This window comes from Toxorhynchites rutilus, chromosome 3 (assembly GCF_029784135.1).
Source record: "Toxorhynchites rutilus septentrionalis strain SRP chromosome 3, ASM2978413v1, whole genome shotgun sequence".
NCBI classification, from domain to species: domain Eukaryota; kingdom Metazoa; phylum Arthropoda; class Insecta; order Diptera; family Culicidae; genus Toxorhynchites; species Toxorhynchites rutilus.
Window position 1 is genome coordinate 226,548,144 of NC_073746.1, and position 21,193 is coordinate 226,569,336.

Sequence of the window (21,193 nt, forward strand, 5' to 3'; positions counted from 1 at the left end):
GCGCCATATAGTCTGATAAGTGAATGGATCTATTTACGTGCAAAAATCTAAACAAAGGGTATGCTTTGCTTTTCTCTCACAAACACTATTAACCCATAAGAACACGTGGTTTTACCTATACTTCTACAATGGCTTCGTTCCACCTTCACCTTAAGATTTTAATAGCGGCTTACTTCACTACACTCTATCCAACTTCTTTAAGACCAAGTGATGATCTTATGCGGGCGCTACACGATTCGTCCAACGTTTCACTCGAATGTTGGACTCAAAAATTTGACTCGATGAATCGACAAATGTTGTGACGAATGCTGCTACACGGTGAAGTGAATGTTCGATTCAATGCAATCGGTCCAAACAATCGGCGAGCATTTGGATCGAATGTTTATTGTTTTGATTTACCATCAAAAACGTTAGGAAACTGAATGACGATGCGAGTATTGAAATTGCTGCCGTAGCAATTGTACTGATATCGGACTGTAAATTAAAAATGCTTGAACTCAACATTATTAAACTGCAATATTTTGCCGAATATTTTGAATTTTATGAACCAATTTCATAGTTCCTTCATCTAAAACTTGTAAACAAACCAATCTGTCATAGATAGATTCGGACGAATCGTGTAGCGGTGTATCGAATGTCATCGAGTGTCGAATCAACGAATGACAAAATTTTTTTGACTCGTGCCACTCGCGTTGGAAGGTAATCCACAACGAACGGATTACCTTCCAACGCGAATATTCGACGCTCGACATTGGAGGCTCGTAGCTCGTCAGTCGACTACACGACGCGTCGAATCATCGAGCGTCCAGCATTCGAGGGTGTTCGTAGCATCGTGTAGCGCTGGCTTTACTGATTTGTGTCATTGTGAACCAAAAAAGCTTTAATTTATATTCTAGTGTATTGGTATTGCCAACTACCATTCACTGCATGATTTTCATATGTTTGTGTACAAGCGCTGAGGTTGAACAAATGTTTTTGTATTTTTGAAGTTTGCATAAGACCAGTTACATTTTCCGTTGTTTTAGTTGTTTTGGTCGATAAATTTGGAAAATGCCGAAGGGAAAAATGCTCATGGGGAGAGACAAAGGACAAATCGATCCATTTCACCAAGAAAATGTTGGTATCAGAGAAATTGCTCGTCGGATTGGACGATTCCTTCAAGTAGTGCTCAATTATTTGGCGAATCCTCAAGAATACGGTAAGAAGAAGAGAGCTCGAAGCTCTCTGAACGGGAAATAGTTAAAACAGCTTCGAATACCACAAAATCTTATGCAAATAAAGCAATCCTTGAATTTAAATGTTTCCCGAGAGACAATTCATCAAGTTTTGGTAAAAAGTACACGACGGTTGATGAACTCAAGGCCGCAATTTTGAAGAATTGGGAGAATATCGAGAAATCCGTTCGGCGAAATTTGGTAAATAGTATGCCAACACGAATTTTCCAGATTATTAAGGGGGGATTACACTATGAAGATTGAAAAAATGAAAAAATGAAAAAAAAAATCTTTTTAAAATAAAATGTCGCCATTTCGTCAAAACTAAATATTTTGAAAAAATTCTACGTACGACGACAGGAAATATATTTAAGATTACGTAAAAAAATCATTGGTTGAAATCGGTCTACTATAAAAACGTGTAGAACTCCCACCAGTTTATAGGGTTTTGGCTGCAAGGGTTCAACAAACCGATTGCGGCTATTCAGGAGACAAATCAATTGACACCAATATTTTTTTTATTTGTTAACTAATATATATCTAATAAGACAGATTAATCATAGTAATGTTTTCTCTCGTTGAAAAAAATCGAGAAAATCACATACTTTTTATGATGTTTATAGTGTACTAACCCCTTTAACCGACATGGCAAGGTTACCAATTATTGACATGTAAATTTCCCAATTGGTTTGAATTTTACATTGATAATACTTATAAATTTTCAAATGGTCTTATAAAAACTGGACAAGTGAAATTATCATATTTAAGCCCAATAAATAAACAAACAACTCTTTTGAACGAAATTAGCTTCTATCGGTGCAAAAATTATCGAAAAGGTCTTCTCGATTGGATTTCCTCCAACCCAGAAGAGATACTATAAACCAAAAACAAATCTCCAGCTCTCGAACAAATTCGAATATCATTTATAATAAGAATGTATGATTTTATTGCAAATTACTGGTCAGTTTTGGCCTTGATATTGTTGCTATAATCAATCGAAAATGCTGTCGTATCTGCCTGAATCACAAAGAGCATCATTCAAGCGTTTTTCTCGAACATACAATCGTTGGATGATGTATAAAGTGTTCCAAATGAGCGTGAAAATTTATCTAACGATCTATCTTGCTTTCGCTTAATATGTCTACTTCTGTACACGTTTTCAGTGTAAATACCACCCGGGAGGGAAGCTGCGCATCTTACCCGGCAAACAGCTCCCAGTTTTATTAGCTACGACCGATGCCACCATTATCCTGGCGTTCATTTCACGGTACTCAAGTGGAGGGAGAAGCCTTTTGTTTTGCTATTAAACTTTACGGCCACTTCGACTTAGATAGCACCTCGTCGTAAAAACAACCTGGCGTTATATTGGCGCTGGGAAAAAGGGAAAAACACTACACCGCTGCTCATGTGTGGCTCGTTTCAAATTTTATGTCTCCTCCTGGACGTTCCGGAACGTGAGCTTCCGATCCTACCCGACCGGGCAAGCTGCGGAACCAATGAGCCGCTCTAACCACCGCCATGAATAAAATCAAACAAACACACAGAGATTACTAGTTTCAGATATTTAATTAGCGTAAAACGCTTTTTACTGCGGCTCGGAATCACATTTAGACCTTTCTAACTACGATGTTTCTATTTTTCCTTGTTTTCCAGCTGTGCCGACTGCCACTCGTCTTGCATGACCTGCAATGGGTCCTCCGAATCCCAATGTATTCTCTGCCGCGCCGGGCGATTCGCCCACGAAGGTCGCTGTCTGTCTGCCTGTCCGGATGGGTTCTACGGGGACAAGAAACGCCACGAGTGTATGGCCTGTCCGATCGGGTGTGCGACCTGCAGCACCGGGACGATCTGCACTAGCTGTCACAAGAGCTGGACCATGAACAAGAAGGGCAGATGCACCGTCAACGGGAGCAACAATTGTGACGAATGTGAGTATGGTTCTAATGTTAGTTTTCAAATCACTTGAAATGTATAAGCTAACTTTGAGTTCATCGTCACAATCTTTTAAAGTTTTATAAGTTCAGCTGAAAATTTACAAGCTACCTCAAATATTAGATTTTGCGTTCGCTTTACTAAACGTTTTCCAGTGACGTTTCGCCTACGGTGTTCGTTGAATTAAAAGTGAACTAATATTTTAGTGGCGCTTACCCGACTTCATTTCATTATGCTGTCATCCAGCGTACAATTTCCAGACCGTTGAGCGAAGGTACTTTTTAGTTGAACCTGCTAAGTGAATCATGAAGCGAAATGGGGATTTACGCTCACCGGACGAATAATATAGCAACTCTTTTTTTCGTGCCATCGTGGAAATAATGGCCTTTTCGCCGTTGAGCATCCAGTTCTGTGTTGGCACTTTCGCCGTTTCTGCGCTCCGATCAAGCGCTGCTTGTATACGTATACCGCTGATTACCGGGATCATATTCTATTTTTTTTCTACTTTTCACCTGACTTGTTGGTATTTTTCTGGTTTATTCCCCAGCCAAAATTACCTAGAAGAAACGTACATTAGCGTTGATTAAAATTTATCCTGAATTACTTTCTCGCAGTTTTTCATCCGTGTATAACGAATAGGTACTAGAATTTATCGCCGGACGGCTACTAACAGGATGTGTTTTTTTTTTGTTTTTCCTATCTCTCTCTTGTCTCGTGCAATTTTCCAGCGGAATATTACGAGAATGGGCACTGCCATTCGTGCCATTCGACCTGCGAGACCTGTACTGGCCCAACCGAGCACGAGTGTTTGACGTGTGCCTCGCCACTATTGCTCCAGAACCAGCGCTGCGTGAACGAGTGCGACGACGGGTACTACATGGAAGTTGGCGTTTGTGCCAAATGTTTACACACATGTACGCAGTGCGTTTCCCGTATGAACTGCACCTCCTGCCAGAAGGGACTTCAACTGCAGAGCGGTGAATGCCGAACGACCTGTGCCGATGGGTAAGTGCTGCATGACGGAGAATTCAATTGACTACCGCCGCCACCTTCCGGTTCTAAATTAACTAGCAAACGGGGAGGTTCTCATTGAAATGAATTTAAAAGGATTAGGTTCGTTATTTTTTTCAAACATTCGTCGGATTATGTGAGGGTCGCATTTTTACATTGCCGCATGGTCGCATGGTCGAAATGTCGGATGCGTTCAGTTCAATCATACCGTTTTCAATGGAATACGTAGTTTCACTTAGCTAATTTTAGAAAGCAAGCGAACCGAATTCGATTATCTTGCTGTCACTGCATCGCATAGCGCAATCATGATCAATTTTTTCTCAATTTCATCAATGAATTTGGTTCCGAAATGTGTAGTTCAATTTGCACTAGGAAGAGTCGTTGAACTTTCTTTGTTCGTCTTCCATGTATGGCTTTTTCAATGAATCATGTCATCGGTGTTTCACAAATTTCTCATCATCATTTGAGCAGTATAGGTACTTCATACTCACTTACAGTAAATGTACAAATCAACAAAAAACCACGGAGGAAACCGAACGAAAATAATTAATGGCACTCTAATTGTATTATTATATTTTAGAAAATTTATATAAATTTATTTCATTTGGCCGTTAAACATTACATTAGAATACAGGAAAATTGTTTGAGGCTTAATGTTTCCCATCTTCCACCGTTGTTGTATTGTTGTTTGGTTCTGCTTCACGACTGCCCAATAACTTTCAAACGGGCGCTGATCCGACGAGATTTGAACATGTTTTAGCCTTAGATACCCCCGCATGTTGTTGATGGTCTACAGTTTCTAAGCCATTTTCCTGCCATTACAGAAAGCGAGATCTGACCAAAACAGCACGGAACAAGTGTGATTCTTCAAAAAGGCAACAAGTGGTTGTGAACATTACTTTACATAAATATATTGGTTGATAATGCCAGTTGTCACGAAAATTTCGCTTTTCAGCCCTCATGGGCAAATCGTCTGCCAATTCAATTTTTTTCTCTGGACTTTACTTGGTTGTCCGGAAAGTTCTCGCCGATTTTTGTGATAAACATTTCTATATTTCTTCAATTATCTATGGATCTCTTTTTCGCGCAGTTTGAATGTTTTTTCTTCTCAGATCATGATGAGTTTCTCGTAGGAAAACTCAAGATAATGTTTATGTTGTTTATGCGTTTATGCAGTCGAAGATCTTGTCTGTAAGAGAATTTTGCATGGACCTAAATAAGCGATAATTGGAAGGGGTAATATCTGGTGAGTACTGGGAGTTAAGTAGTACAACTCCAAATAAAAAAAAAACCAGATTTTCATAGAGGTATGAGATATAAAGTTGTCTTGATGGGCCACGAAGCCTAATGGCTAATTCTGGACTCTGGATTCTGGTCTTCCCGGCTTGCTGCCTTCATTTCGTTCATTAGGAGCAGAGCCGTACCTGTTGAAACTTATCGAATGGTTGCTTGGTAAAAGCTAATAACACAGAATATCTTAAAGAGCTTTTTTGTTTTAAATCACATTAGGATTCATAATTTGTGGCTAAAAATGATTGTCAACATACAAAAATTCCAAGTTTCGAAAATTCATAAAAAAAACGATGTTACCCATAGTTTGTCAAAAATAGTTTTACCATCATGGGCTCATTTTTTCAATTTTTTACATGACTTCTACTTTTAATGAAAAATAAAAAAAAAATTAAAAATACATATATAAATTAAGGTGCCCCGTAGCCGAGTGGTTATCGTCACACATTATCATGCCGGGGGTTCGGGTTCGATTCGATTCCCGTTCTGGCCGGGGGATTTTTCGTCACAGGAATTTCTTCCGACTTTACTATGTACGACTGTATATTTTTTCTCGTTTTAACATCAATACTCTATAACTACTTCTAAGACACTATTTCGATACGACTCATAGTTTTTGGGATATAAATTATCGAAGATTTCTCTTACTAAAAACGATACGCCCTTTTCAAAAGTTACCCTTGAGTCAAAAAATTCCAAAACGCTGTGAAGAACTCATATTTCCTCCAACCCAAACGGAATACAAACTTTCGTTCGAATCAAAAATACAAGTTTCAAAAATCGGCATTTTTAGTTGGATTTCATTCGGAATTGCACAAAAAGATCCTTGTTAGTTACACTCATACTGGTAAAGGAATCTATACATCCTCTGTTAGCGTGACGTCGAGTGGAGCTCTTGCAACCGGTCTGGTTGCACCCCTCCCCTTGTGCAATTTTTCCATGTTGTGGTTATACAAAACGAAACTGGCAAGAAATCAATTTTATTCAGAACATTACAAACTTATTCAACATGTACATGATCCATGATTCAAAATGTACATGATGCATGATTCAAAAATAAGAACTATTAAAATCATTTACAAACTGCGAGTCCAGACTTTTGAATCACGGTTTGAGGCTAACTTTAGGGATAATCGAGTGAAACCACCGGCCCAATTCATCTTCGTCCCACTTGCGCTGCCAGTTAGCGATGGTATTCTTACGGACTAAAGAATAAAATTCATTGAAGGCAATTTGACGCTGATAAATAACGCCTTCAATTGCACCTACCTTTGCTGATGAGTCAGCCCTCTCATTACTCGGAATTGAGCAATGTGAAGGGACCCAGACAAAGGTAATGACATAACAGCGTCTGGATAAAGCACTCAAAATTTCTCGTATTCTCTCAAGAAAGTACGTGCTTTTTCGGCCTCACTGAACGGATAACTTCGACAGACTATCCGTTACAATGTAATAGTGTTCAACAGGTCGTGAGGCGACGCTGTCCAGCGCCCTATAGATAGAGTTAACAAGCAAAATTTTGTTCGACTCAAACTGTTTTGGGTAATAATAGGTACAGTTTTGGACAAAACTTTAGAAACTAGACTAAGGGATATGGAAACATGCTCCAAAATTACGAGTTCTATTGCATCCATAGCTTTCGGGTTTGAATAATATAAAAATTGATATTTTTTTCATGTTTGTCTTATAAAATGGTCATTTTTGAGGCAATAAAAATTAAGCAACTGGAAGAAAAGCATCTCCAATGCATCAAGCTTCGCAGATTAAGCCTGGCACCATTTTATGCCGTCGGAATCAAGTAAATTAAATTAGATTCATCGCTAAAGCACCGTTTCCATTCCAACATTCCCTTCCCTTAGAGAGGGTCAAGGAGTGAGGAATTACCATAGAAACATCTCATGCTCCCTGAAAACCCCACATGCCTAATTTAGTTCCGTTTGCTTGATTAGTTCTCGAGTTATCCAGAAATTTGTGTTTCATTTGTATGACAGCCCTTCCTTAGAGAAGTGGAAGGAGTGTCGAACCACCATAGAAATATTTATTGCCTCTTAAAACCTCCACATGTCAAATTTGGCTCCATTTGATTGATTAGTTCTCCTCCTTTAGAGAAGTGGGAGGGGTCTCGAACCATCATAAGAATCTTCCCCGGCTCCAAAAACCCTTATATACAAATTTTCACGCCGATCATAATTTCCAAGTCCATAAGAATCATACAGAAAGACAAAAAGACAGACAGACAGAAATCCATTTTTTTATAAGTGAAGGCGATCTGGCGTAGTGGTAACATCCATACCTCTCATGCAGAGATCACGAGCTCAAATCTCACTCCCGACATTCTTCCAAAAATGGAAGTAAAAGTGACGAACCAGTCGAAATGTGCTGAAAGTCACTATAATAGAGAAAAAAAATAAAATTATAAGGTACACCGGGGCAAGTTAAAACACGGGGTAAAATGAAATAAAAGCCATAACTTTTACTATATACTTTATATTTTTATCATTGTGACTGCCACGCTGTGACAGTCATAACCAGAATATTGAAAGCATTAACGCAATCCGCGTCTTTGTTAATTGTTCAATGTTCGTGAAATCAAAGTAAACATTTTTGTGCGCTGACTGAATCGGTTCGAAAACACTATTTTTTTCAAAAATATTAGTGTATATTAATATTAGTTAGTTTAGTGGTTTCGAAAAATAAACTGGAAAATCTTTTTCCATATAACTCTGAGCATTTCAACTCACCCCATTTTTTTTCAAGCCTGGGGTAAGTTGAAACCAGTGAAAATCGACTTTTTTTAACTATACCGCAAAAGCCGGACGTTATTTATTTTATGAATACACAGATATGAGATAAGTCAATGGTCATTTGCGTAAAAATGTTTAGACTTATTTGAATTTATTCCTAAACAAGTTTCCACAAAGTATCCCCTCCTCCCTTCCTGAGTGCGTTACGTAATACAGGTCGGACTCGATTATCCGGAGTATTGATCTGTACGGTATTCTATTAGTCAAATCATTTCATTTGATACCGATATTGAAGGGATTGCAAAAAAAAATATAGTCAACCATTTAGTGGCGGCGAATTTATGTTGTTTATTATGTTTTGTGTTCTCCAATTCAACCATTCAGCCATATTTAGCGACGGCTAAATTGAATTCTTTAAGATCATGGAATACGCAGTTTTAGAATGACAGTAGAATTAAAGGAGTCTTCCAAATTTCGGATCAAACAGTTAACAGGAACAAGGTCAATTTTCAATTAATGTGAGATAACCCTACAAACATTCAAACATACAGCAAGACCTATTTTGTGCGGTTTTTTTGTGCGAATTTTTTTTTGTGCGATATTTTTTGTGCGGTTTTCTGTTCTTGTGCGGTTTTTTTTGTGCAGTATATGAAAAAAAGCATATTTGACGAAGTTATCGCCCATTTAGTTTTTTTTTCGATGGTTTGTATGCATTTCAGTGCGAAAAAAGCATATTTGCATATCGCACTTCCCAAATTAACTCGTGTCGTATGTTAATTGATCACACTGCAAATTTGGTCAGTCCTCGTCTTAAGCAATATTTTTTCTCTCTGTCCCAGATATTACAGTGATCGTGGAACTTGCGCCAAGTGCTACCTGAGCTGCAACACTTGCATGGGTCCGCGGCGGGACCAATGCGTCAAATGTCCAGATGGCTGGCAATTGGCAGGCGGCGAGTGTCACCCGGAGTGCCCTGAGGGTTTCTTCAAGACTAAATTCGGATGTCAGAAGTGCCACCATTATTGCAAGACCTGTAACGGTAAGTGACTCAGATCGTTCGTTCATAATTTACGAGCCCTAGGACACTCTCTTTTCCTACCAATATTTGACAGCCGCTGGTCCGCTCGCTTGTACTTCCTGTCCGTCACACTTCATGCTCGATGGTGGACTCTGCATGGAGTGCCTTGGTTCGCAGTTCTATGATCCTCCGACGCAGAAGTGTAAAACTTGTCACGAGAGCTGTCGGTCGTGCAGTGGACCTGGCCAGTACTCGTGCGTAACGTGCGCCTTCCCGTTGCACCTCGATCGACTGAATAACCAGTGTGTGCCTTGCTGCGCTAGTGACGCATCGCCCGATGACCAAAGCTGCTGCCATTGCGACAAAGGAACAGGTGAGTAGCATGTTTTTTTAAATAACTTTCAAAAAATAGCATAGATTCTGGTTTTGTACGAGTAAAAAAAAAAGTTTGTACTTGCCATTATCCGATTATCCGATCCCTTCTGATTTCGAAATGTTTTTTTCATCGCAGCTATTGGTGGTACAGTAAACATTCGCTAACTGGGCGAAAAGGGAAGACCAGTTATCGACATACGCGTTTTAACTGGTAAAACGTCAAATAAAATCGAGGGGAACTTCAATGAATTGTTTGATTCGACCATTCGTTTGATTGATCATGAAAGAGTAAACAAAAGGTTTCCAAAGGTTTCGCATTGACTGCGACAACAGGTATGACATATAATTTGAGGAAATTATTTTTCTGTAATTTAATCAATGTTTTTGTCATGCGAAAATAATGTCAATTTTCATAACATTTCAAATTACATTCGAATGTCCCTCATAGCAAACCTTCCATTTGAATATGGCGTCGATTGTTTACGAAATTCTACTTTTTAACTGGTCCAATGACCAGTTAACGTTCGCCCAGTTAAAAAGCAGACCAGTTAAACCAGGACCAGTTAGCGAACGATTACTGTATATTGTTTCAAAGAAAATATTTTTATCGCACACAATCTTGATCCTTGTAACGGTACCCAACCGACTGATTCTGATATAATCGTCTTGTCAAAACATGTGAGAGAACAAGGGGAAAAAGTTCATTGCTCGTGTTGGGAAATCCTGCCCAGGATACCGCTCACCGATCGGACGATATATACGCGGGGTGGGTTGTAAGACATAGTAAATAAACAATTTCTTCGAAGCGGAAATTTTACGCTCTAATTGCCACAAAGCGATAACTCCCTCCGTTTGCCCTATGCACAATGGCCTTCCATCCGAGGCATCCTGTTTCCGGCAAGGAAAATAGCATTTTCCTCTTAGCCTCTGTTTATACACCCACCTATCGAAATCGCTGCTAGAACAAGTATCCTCTATCTTTATGGGGGCGCAGAAAAACAGCGTGGAAGTAATTAATTGAAGACTAGAGAGCCCTATCATTATTGCGCCGGTGTTGTAATTGCCGTTTCTGTTTTTCCTTTCACAGGAGGTTGTATCAACTCATCACCGGCAGGCAAACGGCGAATCGGTGCCGAGCAGCAGTTGCTCCAATTTGGCGATGAGATCAACGCAATCGCCGCCGATAGCAACGCGGCGGAAACCGGTGGACAACTGACGGCCCTGAGGCGGCTGCTGCAGAGCGCCTCGCCTTCGGCCATCACGGTCGTGGCCGTGTCCGGCTGCCTGCTAGTAATTACTGTGTTTGTAGTCATATTTAGCGTTCTACAGGTAAGTGACGAAAGCCGTTAATGAGCAAATCGATAATCGTGATTTTCCCGGTGCGAACATATCAGTTTAATGAATTACATTGATCAAATACTTCGAAATAATCAATCTATAGTATGAACTTCCGTTAAATGTCGAGAAACGAAAATACCAATCACAAGCATCTTGTTTTAACGAAAGACTCCAAGTGCTATTAAAATTGCTTAGTGACGGTGATCATTGCACAATGGTCCAAGAGATGCATTTAAGTAAAAACTAGCATTTAGAGCCCGACAGTTATTCTCTAGACAAAATCTGTCTTAGACAAAGTTGTTACATATGATAGAGCACTCATTTTTATGTTATCAAAAATAGGGTGACCAAACTTGCCGATGAAATAAAAAATATATCTTTCTTATCTTTATAGATAGAGGTAAACATAGTTCGACAATGTTGTAGTCCCAGTTATTTGAGACATTTTTGTAGAACAAAGTTTTTTTCTATCTCTTTAAGTAATCGATATAGCACCTTTTTTCTAAGTTACGTTAGGGTCACCATGAAAAAAACTGTTTTCTTGCTCTAACTTTTATAATTCCAATTTTACATGCAAACTGTCTTCAAAAGACTTTTAGAGCTTACTAATACAAACATTTTGCGATACAGAACTTGTCAATACCTCAACTTCACTCAATGTTATTGATGTTTCTTACCAAAAAATACACTCTCTTTAATTGTTTGTCATTCTTTCTGGAACAAACATACAGAAATTTTATTGGCGTCATTTGAAAGAGCATATTTTACTCTATATGATGTGTGATTTCCAAAACTATGTTATTTTTCGTGTTTGAGTAAATTAAAATTGAAATCATGAATTTTTGGGTAAAAGAACCATCAATAACTTTGAGTAGGATTAAGATATTGTCAAGTTATGCATTGGAAAATGTTGGTATTGATAAGCTCTAGAAGTCGTACGAAGACAGTTTTGGTGTATAATTTGAAATATAAAAGTTGAAGCACAAAACCCCGTTTTTCCATGGTCACCCTAATGCAACTTAGAAAAAAAGCGCTAATTCGATTATATTGAAAGAAAGAAAAAAGTTTTGTTCTACAAAGTTGTTTAAAATAACTGGTGCTACAACATTGTCAAACTATGTTTATCTCTATCTATAAGGATAGAAAAATTAGATTTTTCATTCCATCGACATATTTGGTCACCTTATTTTTGATAACATGAAAACGGGCGCTCTATCATATGTAACTACATTGTTTAAGACAGTTTTTGTCTAAACAATAAATATCTCCCACAAAGTTGTTTTTAGCGTTTTCTGTCTGAGTTGCATTAGGGTAACCATGAAAAAACGTTTTTTTTCACTCTTACTTGTATATTTTGAATTCTACCACAAAACTGTCTTCGTATGACTTTTAGAGTTTATCAATACCAACATTTTGCGATGCAGAATTTGTCAATATCTTAATCCTGCTCAATGTTATTGATTGTTTTTCATCCAAAAACTCATGATTTTAATTTTACTCGAAACTTAACTTATTTAACTCGAAAAATAACATAGTTTGGATATTATATAGAGTGAAATTTGTTCTTTCAAATTACGTCAACAAACATTTATTATGTTTGCCCCAAAAAGAATGACAAACAAATGAAAAGAGTGTGTTTTTTGGGAAAAAAATATCAATAACTTTGAGTGAAGTTCAGATATTGACAAGTTCTACATCGCTAAATGTTTGTATTAGTAAGTTCTAAAAGTATTTCGAAGACAGTTTGTGTGTGGAATTTGAAATATGAAAGTTAGAACGAGAAAACAGTGTTTTTCATGGTGACCCTAACGTAACTAACGTAAAAAGGCGCTATATCGATTATTTCAACGGATAGAAAAAACTACAAAGGTGTCTCAAACAACTGGGACTACAACATTGTCGAACTATGTTTACCTCTATCTATAAAAATAAGAAAGTTATATTTTCTAATTTATCGACAGTTTTGGTCACCCTATTTTTGATAACATAAAAATGAGCGCTCTATAATGAGTAACAATTTTGTGGCAGACAGTTTTTGTCTAGAGAATAACTGTCGAGCTCTAAATGCTAATTTCCACTTAAATGCATCTCCTGGACTATTGTGCATTGGCCGTGTTTTTCTTGCAGCGATTTTATTCTATCAACTGAAACTTAACTGAAAACTGAAAATAACTTGTTGTTGGTTTGAATTTTAAATCGTGCTCTGATGTTGAGCGCAATGAATGATTATAAACAGTATCTATTTTCAAACTTTGCTCGAGTTAACACAGTAGATTGTTTCGCTACAGGATATGACGCTTAAGTCATATCGTGATTCCTTATACATGACATTATATACGTATATCATATGGCACACAATGAAAAAACACGCATCGCATAACTTTGTGCAACCCAAAATAAAAATTTAGCACATTTTTTGACATTACTTAGCCTAATAACGCTATTCATCCACATTGATACAGCAAGCAAGAGGGTGTATAATAAATATCCCATAACAATATAACAGCAATATAAGAGGAAAATAAGAGACACTTTGCAAATAAACACGCATCAAAGGTTTCACGCTGTTCACGCTCTCAGATTTACTCTCAAAAACACTTTCCGTGTATCCTCATAAGAACCAATTTCATTCTAAAATGTGATTTAATATTTTCGTACATTGGTATGACGGCACCGGTATGACGGTATGACGGTGGAAGGTGTGATTGTGTGAAACCCTACCGACCCAGCCGACATTGGTCCAATCTCCGCTTGACATCGTTTGGAATTTTTTTGGGTACAATTCCAAGCTGACTTTCATTCTGAGAGAATCAGAGGTTTAATCCCTAGATACGACTATTTTAACACTCTTAAAAACAGGAGCTTTTATTTGTACATTTGATGTTGTAGCACAATAAAAAGCATATTTTCTGCCAAGATACCATTTTTCTGCCAACTCTAGTTTGGGTGTATAAGCTGAACCTTATATAGTATCGAATCAACCCACAATCGTACTTACTAGGTATATGTATGTTAGGGTGCCAATGAAAATGTTCATCTCGAATTTCAAAAAGTTACCCCATAAAAAATGTTCACCACCTCGAAAAATATGCAAAATATAAGCTCAATCGGACTGAAGGAAGAGTGGCGCAAAGTGATCAAAGTTTGAGTTTTTTAAAACTCGAAAAGTCATTAAAAAACCAGTAAAAGAAATCGGGGTTTTTGAAAAAAATTGATTTCAAATGTCTTAAAACTGCATGAAATGTAGAGATCTATTGTCATCTGGATTTTTTTGGTCAAAAATTGACACTCTAAGACTTTTTTTCGGAATACGAGATGAAAATAATGGTTTTGTGTGCCAATAAAAATCGTTATCTCGAATTTTCATTCGGAACTTGCTGCGAAATGTTGATTTGCACGATAATATAACGTGTGCAACATATTACCTCATTCGGACTTAATTTACTAGTGTCGCTAAAGTTTGAATTTTTTGAAAACCGAAATTCACCGAAAATCGATGTTTCAACATCGATTATCAGGCATTATCAGCAAGAACAATCACTTGTTTTGCCTTTTGTGATATTCCGGTCGTTTTCAAAGCAGAGCACACGGTTCAATCAGATTAATTGTTTTCGGTAAGGTTCACTATTAACAGTTTTATCGGTTTTCAATAGGTCGTATCAGATTACACTTCGCTGATCCCAAAAACACAAAAAAATACCCTGTGGTTGATGTGGCCAGTTGGTCGGGGTGATCTTTTGTGCTTGGGATTCTTGAAATATATCCTTTTTTCGTCCACAGTCTCAATCCGAGGCAGAAATGACATGTTTTCATACCCGAAAACACAATTTCCTGAATGCCTTTTCGCTTTTAATTGCCTTGCGAGTTGTTGTTGAGTGTTGCCATATTATCCGTCCAATGAATTTCGAAATTCGACATCAGCAAACACTTCCAATAGATTTCCACGTTCCACATCTCTCACGTCAAGATTCCCTTTTTTTACCTTTTGCGGTCGAAATTAATTTCACTTGAAAGAAAATATCTTATCTTTCCACGCTAACAATATTTTATTCATACCGAGTACCGTTACCTATTATTCATAGAAACTCCGTATACATTCGTGAGAAAGTTCACTAGACATTCAAATTTTCGTTTACGAAAAAATCTATTGCATCGTTGAATAAAGTATTTAGTATGATTCCTGGCTGTGGTGGCTGTGAGCAGACTCCCGACTGCAAGGGTTAAATCACTCATAACATTGCGATTTTTTAATATTCCTCAATACCATATATCCTGTTCGCTTTGGTTGCATTTCGATTGCCTTAAATTTCTGTCGGTCGAGGAGTGATCTGCGCAAAGTTGAGTTGCGTGACTTACAGAGTAAATACAGTTCGGACTCGATTATCCGGAGAATCCAGAGACTCGATTATCCGGAGTATTTTTATTTTTTTATTTATTTGTTATATCATAGTAGGAAAAAGAAAGAGTTGGGGTAAGAGTGTTGATATTGTTTCAAAGAATACAAAATTAGTGATAAACCTGGGAATCCGTTTGCGTAGTTCTTTGATTTATTGGATTCTCAAAAGATGTCTAATTAGAATCCTCATATGTCACGAAATTATCGCAGAATGAATTTAATAAAATTTGTTTAGCGAATTGTTATTTATTTCAGTATGAAAACAAATTCATGAGCAGTGTTGCCACATTTTTATCTGTACCAGAAGGGTTAAAAATCTTTCTCATCTGTACTATCTTACAATCTGTACTGTCGAAAATATTTGTAATAGAGAAAAATGTATTTTATTAGCATGAAAAAATACTGATTTATTTACTAAAAATACTACATTTTCATTTGCAAGTCATTCGTGTGTTTGATTACGTTTATACATCGTTTTTTTTTAATCTAGACTGCAAACTATCATTTTTAAAAATCTCGAGCTGCCGCCACGAGCGATACTGCGGCGTAAAAGTCGTCATGTACCTTAGTGTTGCTTTGTTTAAATGTCACACTCGCACACTCGCACACCGATTGTTTATGTTTTTTTCGTCCCAGTAATCATTCGCTAATTAAGACTGTTTTCCGTGTTGTTTAATATTACATGTTGTTGTACGAACAATAAAAAGCCGGAATTATATCATTCCGGTGCTTTTCCACATATCACAGTGTTGTGTATTAGTGTTTTTGTGATTTGTGTTTTGCACATTTGATCATTCTGACACCGCCATCGATCGCTCTTGTTCGTTCTTCGTCATCTCTCGCTCGAAGTAAAACAAATAGCTTGAAAGCTTTACGTTCATTTGCGTGCTGTATAACGGTAGGCGTTTGATTATTACCGTCGTTTAAGGAGACTTTGTAACTGTTGTAATCACAACTGATTTTGCGATCTCCTTCTAATATGGATTCGTGCCAAGTCTGTTCACGATCTCTAAGCTCTGGCCGGGTAATACATTGTAGTGGCTCATGTGGCCTCATCTTTCATCATACCTGTGTTGGCTTATCAAAACTGCAGTATTCAGCATGTTCAGCGAAAGTTGGACTGCTCTGGTTTTGCGATTCTTGCCGACTGGACTTCAACCCTTCTGTGTTTAATCGTGAGAAAATAATTATCAAAGCCTTACGAGAGTTGCTCATACGTACTGACTCCATGGATACGCGCTTGGGCAATTATGGCGATAATCTTCGAACCATTAACAAAACGCTCTATGGTTCCAAACAGCAAGGCAAGCTAAACAACCAAACGCTAGAAAAATCGACTTTTCATCAGAACATCGATCAGTTGAATCTCGATGATACCATAGATCCTATCAATCGGTCGAGATCCTGTGATGAGTCATCCTTTTTCGAGGTTTTAGACGAAGTCAATAATTCAGTAGGACAACAATCTGAAAAACTCGTTGTGGGTAACAGGCGAGTGCATATTTTATCGAACCAGCAGTCCAGCACCAAATCTCACGCGACTGCATCTACACCGGCTGCGCTTAACTCGAATAAATCGTCCCTCGCTCGATCTGAACGTAACGGTAATCAAGCCAATTCTGTCATTTTCGGTCAGAATATTTTGCACGATGGTAAAACTCAAAATGGTAACAATGTTGCACGAAGTAATAGTGGTACTTTAAGTGTCGCTAAAGCTGGACCGTCCGACGATATGATCGCTTTCTACATAACTCCGTTTACTCCTGATCAGAAAGAATGTGACGTAAAGAAACACATTCATGAAATTGCAAATGTGGACACTTCGTTGATCAAAGTCACCAAGCTCGTTCCTCGTGGGAAAAGTCTGGATGACCTTTCATTCGTCTCGTTTAAAGTGACAGTCAGTAAAGATTTATCTAATGTGGTCGGCGATCCTTGGTACTGGCCTGAAGGAGTCACTGTCCGTGCTTTTGAATTCAACCAAAAAAACGGCTCTATCTCATCTCGTCTGGGTTCGACATAGCATCAGAAAAGAACACAGGACGCACCATTTCTGGCACTATGGAAGATCCTTATCCGTCTGGCACAGTCGCGCTGCATCACGACCTCAACCACCAGCTTCCAAGTCGTCCTGGACCTGTGTTCAGTTCTGGAGACGGGGTCTTCCAACTTGCGCTCTCTGGCAAGTACCCTCCCATTACGAGCACCAGATACGCTGAAAAACCTTCATATTACAGCTTTATTACCTCTGGTTCTCCACAACACCATAATGAATCCTCTGCACAACAAACTTCATCTCCAGGACGCTACGAAACCGGAAGCCCCTAATCCCCCTGCCACAGTCGAGATCCTCCAGCCATCGCTCAGCAGTCGTCCTGGCCCTGTGAGTGGGGTCAGAGAAGGGGTTTTCCACCACGCTGTTCTCGGCAAGTACGACAGTGTTTTTAGTTCTTCAGATTCTCATCCGTTCACTGGTTCTAGCGATGCAACCAATGTATGGTTGCCACCACAACCCGTTGCTGCCCCTGTCGATTGTGTTTGGCTGTACTACCAAAATGTCCGAGGTGTTAGGACTAAAATCGACGATTTGCTTTTGGCGGTTACGGACTGTAACTACGACGTCATCATATTAACAGAGACTGGATTAAACGATTGTATCGATTCTCTGCAAATCTTTGGATCGACATTTAACGTTTTTCGTTGTGACCGTAGTTGTATAAACAGCAATAAAACGAGCTTCGGTGGCGTATTAATAGCGGTTCACCATCGCTATTCTTGTACGCAAATCCACACGCCTCACGGGGAAAGATTGGAACAGGTGTTTACCGTCATTGTCATCGGAAGTAAACGATTAGCAATCGGTGCTGTGTACATCCCACCTGATCGTAGTCGCGACGTGGAGTTGATAGATGAACATGTGGCCTCTGTTCGTGATCTTTGTGACAATGCTACATGTGTAGATCAGGTGCTGCTTTGTGGTGATTACAACCAACCTCGCCTACAGTGGTTGCAGAGTGCTGGCGGCGAAGTTTTACCAGCAGGAGCTTCGACGGTATCTGCGTCGAGTGCTGCTCTGATCGATGGAATGGACTTTTCGAATTTAAGTCAAGTCAATTGGCACCGAACTTCTAAACTCGAGTTGACCGCGAGTAATCGGTTTCTTATATTATTAACATTAGAATTAAGGAAAAATGTATATATACTAGTAACAATACAGTAAGGAGTTCGGCTCCTTTAAACCTATGTAACTGAGCCTGTAAAAATAAACGATTTAAATAAAAAAAAAATTGGCACCGCAATCAACTGGATCGAACTCTTGATCTTGTTTTTTGCTCAAATGGCTGTAATGTAATCGTCAATACAGCTGTGGTTGCACTGTTACCCGTGGATACGCATCATCCACCATTGGAAATATCTCTACCAGTACCTCGTACGTGCCAGTACAGTGACGGGTATCCTGTTGCCGATGAATACACCCCCGATTTTGGAAAAATCGACTACGATGCACTTGGTTATTACCTCCCCACTCTTGACTGGACATACCTGAATGCCTGTCAAAATGTTAATGAAATGGCCTCTGATTTCTGTTTTACCATTCAACGTTGGTTGCTATTTGAGATCATCGTCAGTGAAGTTATTCTTACTCAATCCAAGCGTTACATCTCTACCGATCAGCACGGCTTCATGCCCGGCAGGTCGGTCACCACGAATCTGTTGAACTTCACCAACACCTGCATTACTGCTATGGAGGGCAAGGCTCAAGTCGATGTCATCTATACCGATCTGAAGGCGGCTTTCGATAGGATCGACCACAACATACTATTGGCTAAACTATCACGTCTCGGATCATCTGCAAAACTCGTGTCGTGGATGAGATCATACCTGACGGAAAGAAAACTGCTCGTTAAAATTCATGGCTGCGTTTCCTCGTGCTTCTGCAATTCTTCTGGAGTCCCTCAAGGAAGCAACTTAGGCCCTTTGTTGTTCATATTATTTTTTAATGACATTGCTGCGAAATTAGGGTTGAACTGCAAATTAATTTATGCTGATGATTTGAAAATATTCTGCATGATCCGTTCAGCTGAAGACTTCCAACGCTTGCAACATTTGCTGAATGTGTTTGTTGACTGGTGCCATCTAAACAAACTGATTATCAGCATACCGAAGTGCTTCGTCATGACGTTCCATCGTTCCAAAAGTCCGCAAAGCACCGTCGATGCGTTTGATTACTGCATCGACGGTGCTTTGCTTGAAAGAGTTGAAAAAGTTACTGACCTCGGAGTAGTGCTGGATCAGAAATTGAACTTCAACGCTCATTACACCTCAATCATTGCTAAGGCAAACCGACAGCTCGGATTTATTTCGAAGATTGCGAAGGATTTCAGTGACCCATACTGCTTGAAGTCCTTATATTGCGCTTTAGTACGACCAATTCTCGAAACTGCAGCCGTTGTTTGGACTCCAAATGTGATTTTCTGGAATTTGAGGATTGAGCGTGTACAGCGAAGATTCATCCGGTTGGCCTTGCGTCATCTACCTTGGCGCGATCCATTGAATCTTCCTGCTTACCCGGATCGATGCAGACTTTTAAGCCTGGACACTCTTGAGAGAAGACGCAGAATACAACAGGCAATCTTCGTATCAAAGCTGTTCAATGGGGAAGTTGATTCTCCTCGGCTACTTTCATTACTGGACCTTCGTGCTGCTCAACGACCTCTCCGACAGCGATCTTTGCTACAGAACAGATTTCATCGTACTTTATTCGGATACAACGAACCGTTGTCGTCGATGATTCGAACTTTCACATTGGTGGAGGATCTATTTGATTTCGGCGAGACATCCAGCCGCTTTAAAAACAGATTAACTAGTTCGTCGATTGTATAAATAATTGTACTATATTATTATATATTTATTCATTAAGACCACAGATGTCAGATGAATCAGATTTAAATAAATAAATAAATAAATAAATAAATGTAAGAAATTTCACAAGCTGAAAAAATCTGTTCCATTCTTTTTGACGAAAATTTGTACCCTGTACCGTATAGAATCTGTGCCAAAAAAAACGAAAAAATCTGTACCTTTCCAAATTAATCTGTACGTGTAGCAACACTGTTAATGAGTAACGCTATGCATAATATGCAGCAAAGCAAAAAAAAAACAAACTAAAAGTAAACATTTTGTGAATCAATGATTTTTATTAGAATATTTCTACGTAATTCTCGCGGCAGGAACAGTCTTTCCAATCATCCAAGTATTCTAAGAGAAAGCAAGGTAAAGGACAGCTCATGAATGCTCTTCAACGCTCGTGCACGTTTCGACTTTCCAATAAGCATCAGCGGAAGTTTGAACGAAACATCTGCATTCGCGCAATTAGGCTCCTTGTTTTTCTTTCTTCCTGGTGCTGATGATTCGTCCATTGTGACGAAAGTTGATAAAGGAATAGATTTGAATTAAAATACGCTCTCATTCGCGTTAAAAATTAACATGGATATAGATCTTTTTGCGAACGATGGTTGCCAAATGTTCAGTATTCGCGTCAGCGGCAGCAGCATTGTTGGAAATCTTTTACCCAGTATTTTTTAAAAAATCTAATGTAGCGACAGCTTGATGAAATTTACGATGTATCTACATTTGATTTTTTTTTTCTATTATATAGGCTTTGTACTACAATGTAATCCGCCTCTTGCCTTGAAAAGCATATTTTTCGGGCTCCTGCTGCACTTAAATCGTATTTTCGAGCAATTCCTCTATAAAAAAAATCCTGATGGTTTTTAACTATAAGTTTACGCACATCTTGCTATTTTCCCATCTTATCAGATTGAACCGGACACTAATAATGATAAACAAATAATCAAACACATTGTTTTGACGT

General features: G+C 38.7%; 1 protein-coding gene across 6 annotated transcripts in view; it reads left to right on the forward strand.

Moving 5' to 3' along the window:
• LOC129774661 (furin-like protease 2) overlaps positions 1 to 21,193 on the forward strand; it is a 698,121-nt gene that overhangs the window by 661,104 nt on the left and 15,824 nt on the right. For all 6 annotated transcript variants that reach the window (XM_055778483.1, XM_055778481.1, XM_055778482.1 and 3 more), the window contains 5 exons: positions 2,868 to 3,142; positions 3,875 to 4,151; positions 9,031 to 9,230; positions 9,304 to 9,582; positions 10,672 to 10,913. In XM_055778483.1, coding sequence (XP_055634458.1) covers positions 2,868 to 3,142; positions 3,875 to 4,151; positions 9,031 to 9,230; positions 9,304 to 9,582; positions 10,672 to 10,913 — 1,273 coding nt within the window. The remainder of the gene's footprint in view (positions 1 to 2,867; positions 3,143 to 3,874; positions 4,152 to 9,030; positions 9,231 to 9,303; positions 9,583 to 10,671; positions 10,914 to 21,193) is intronic.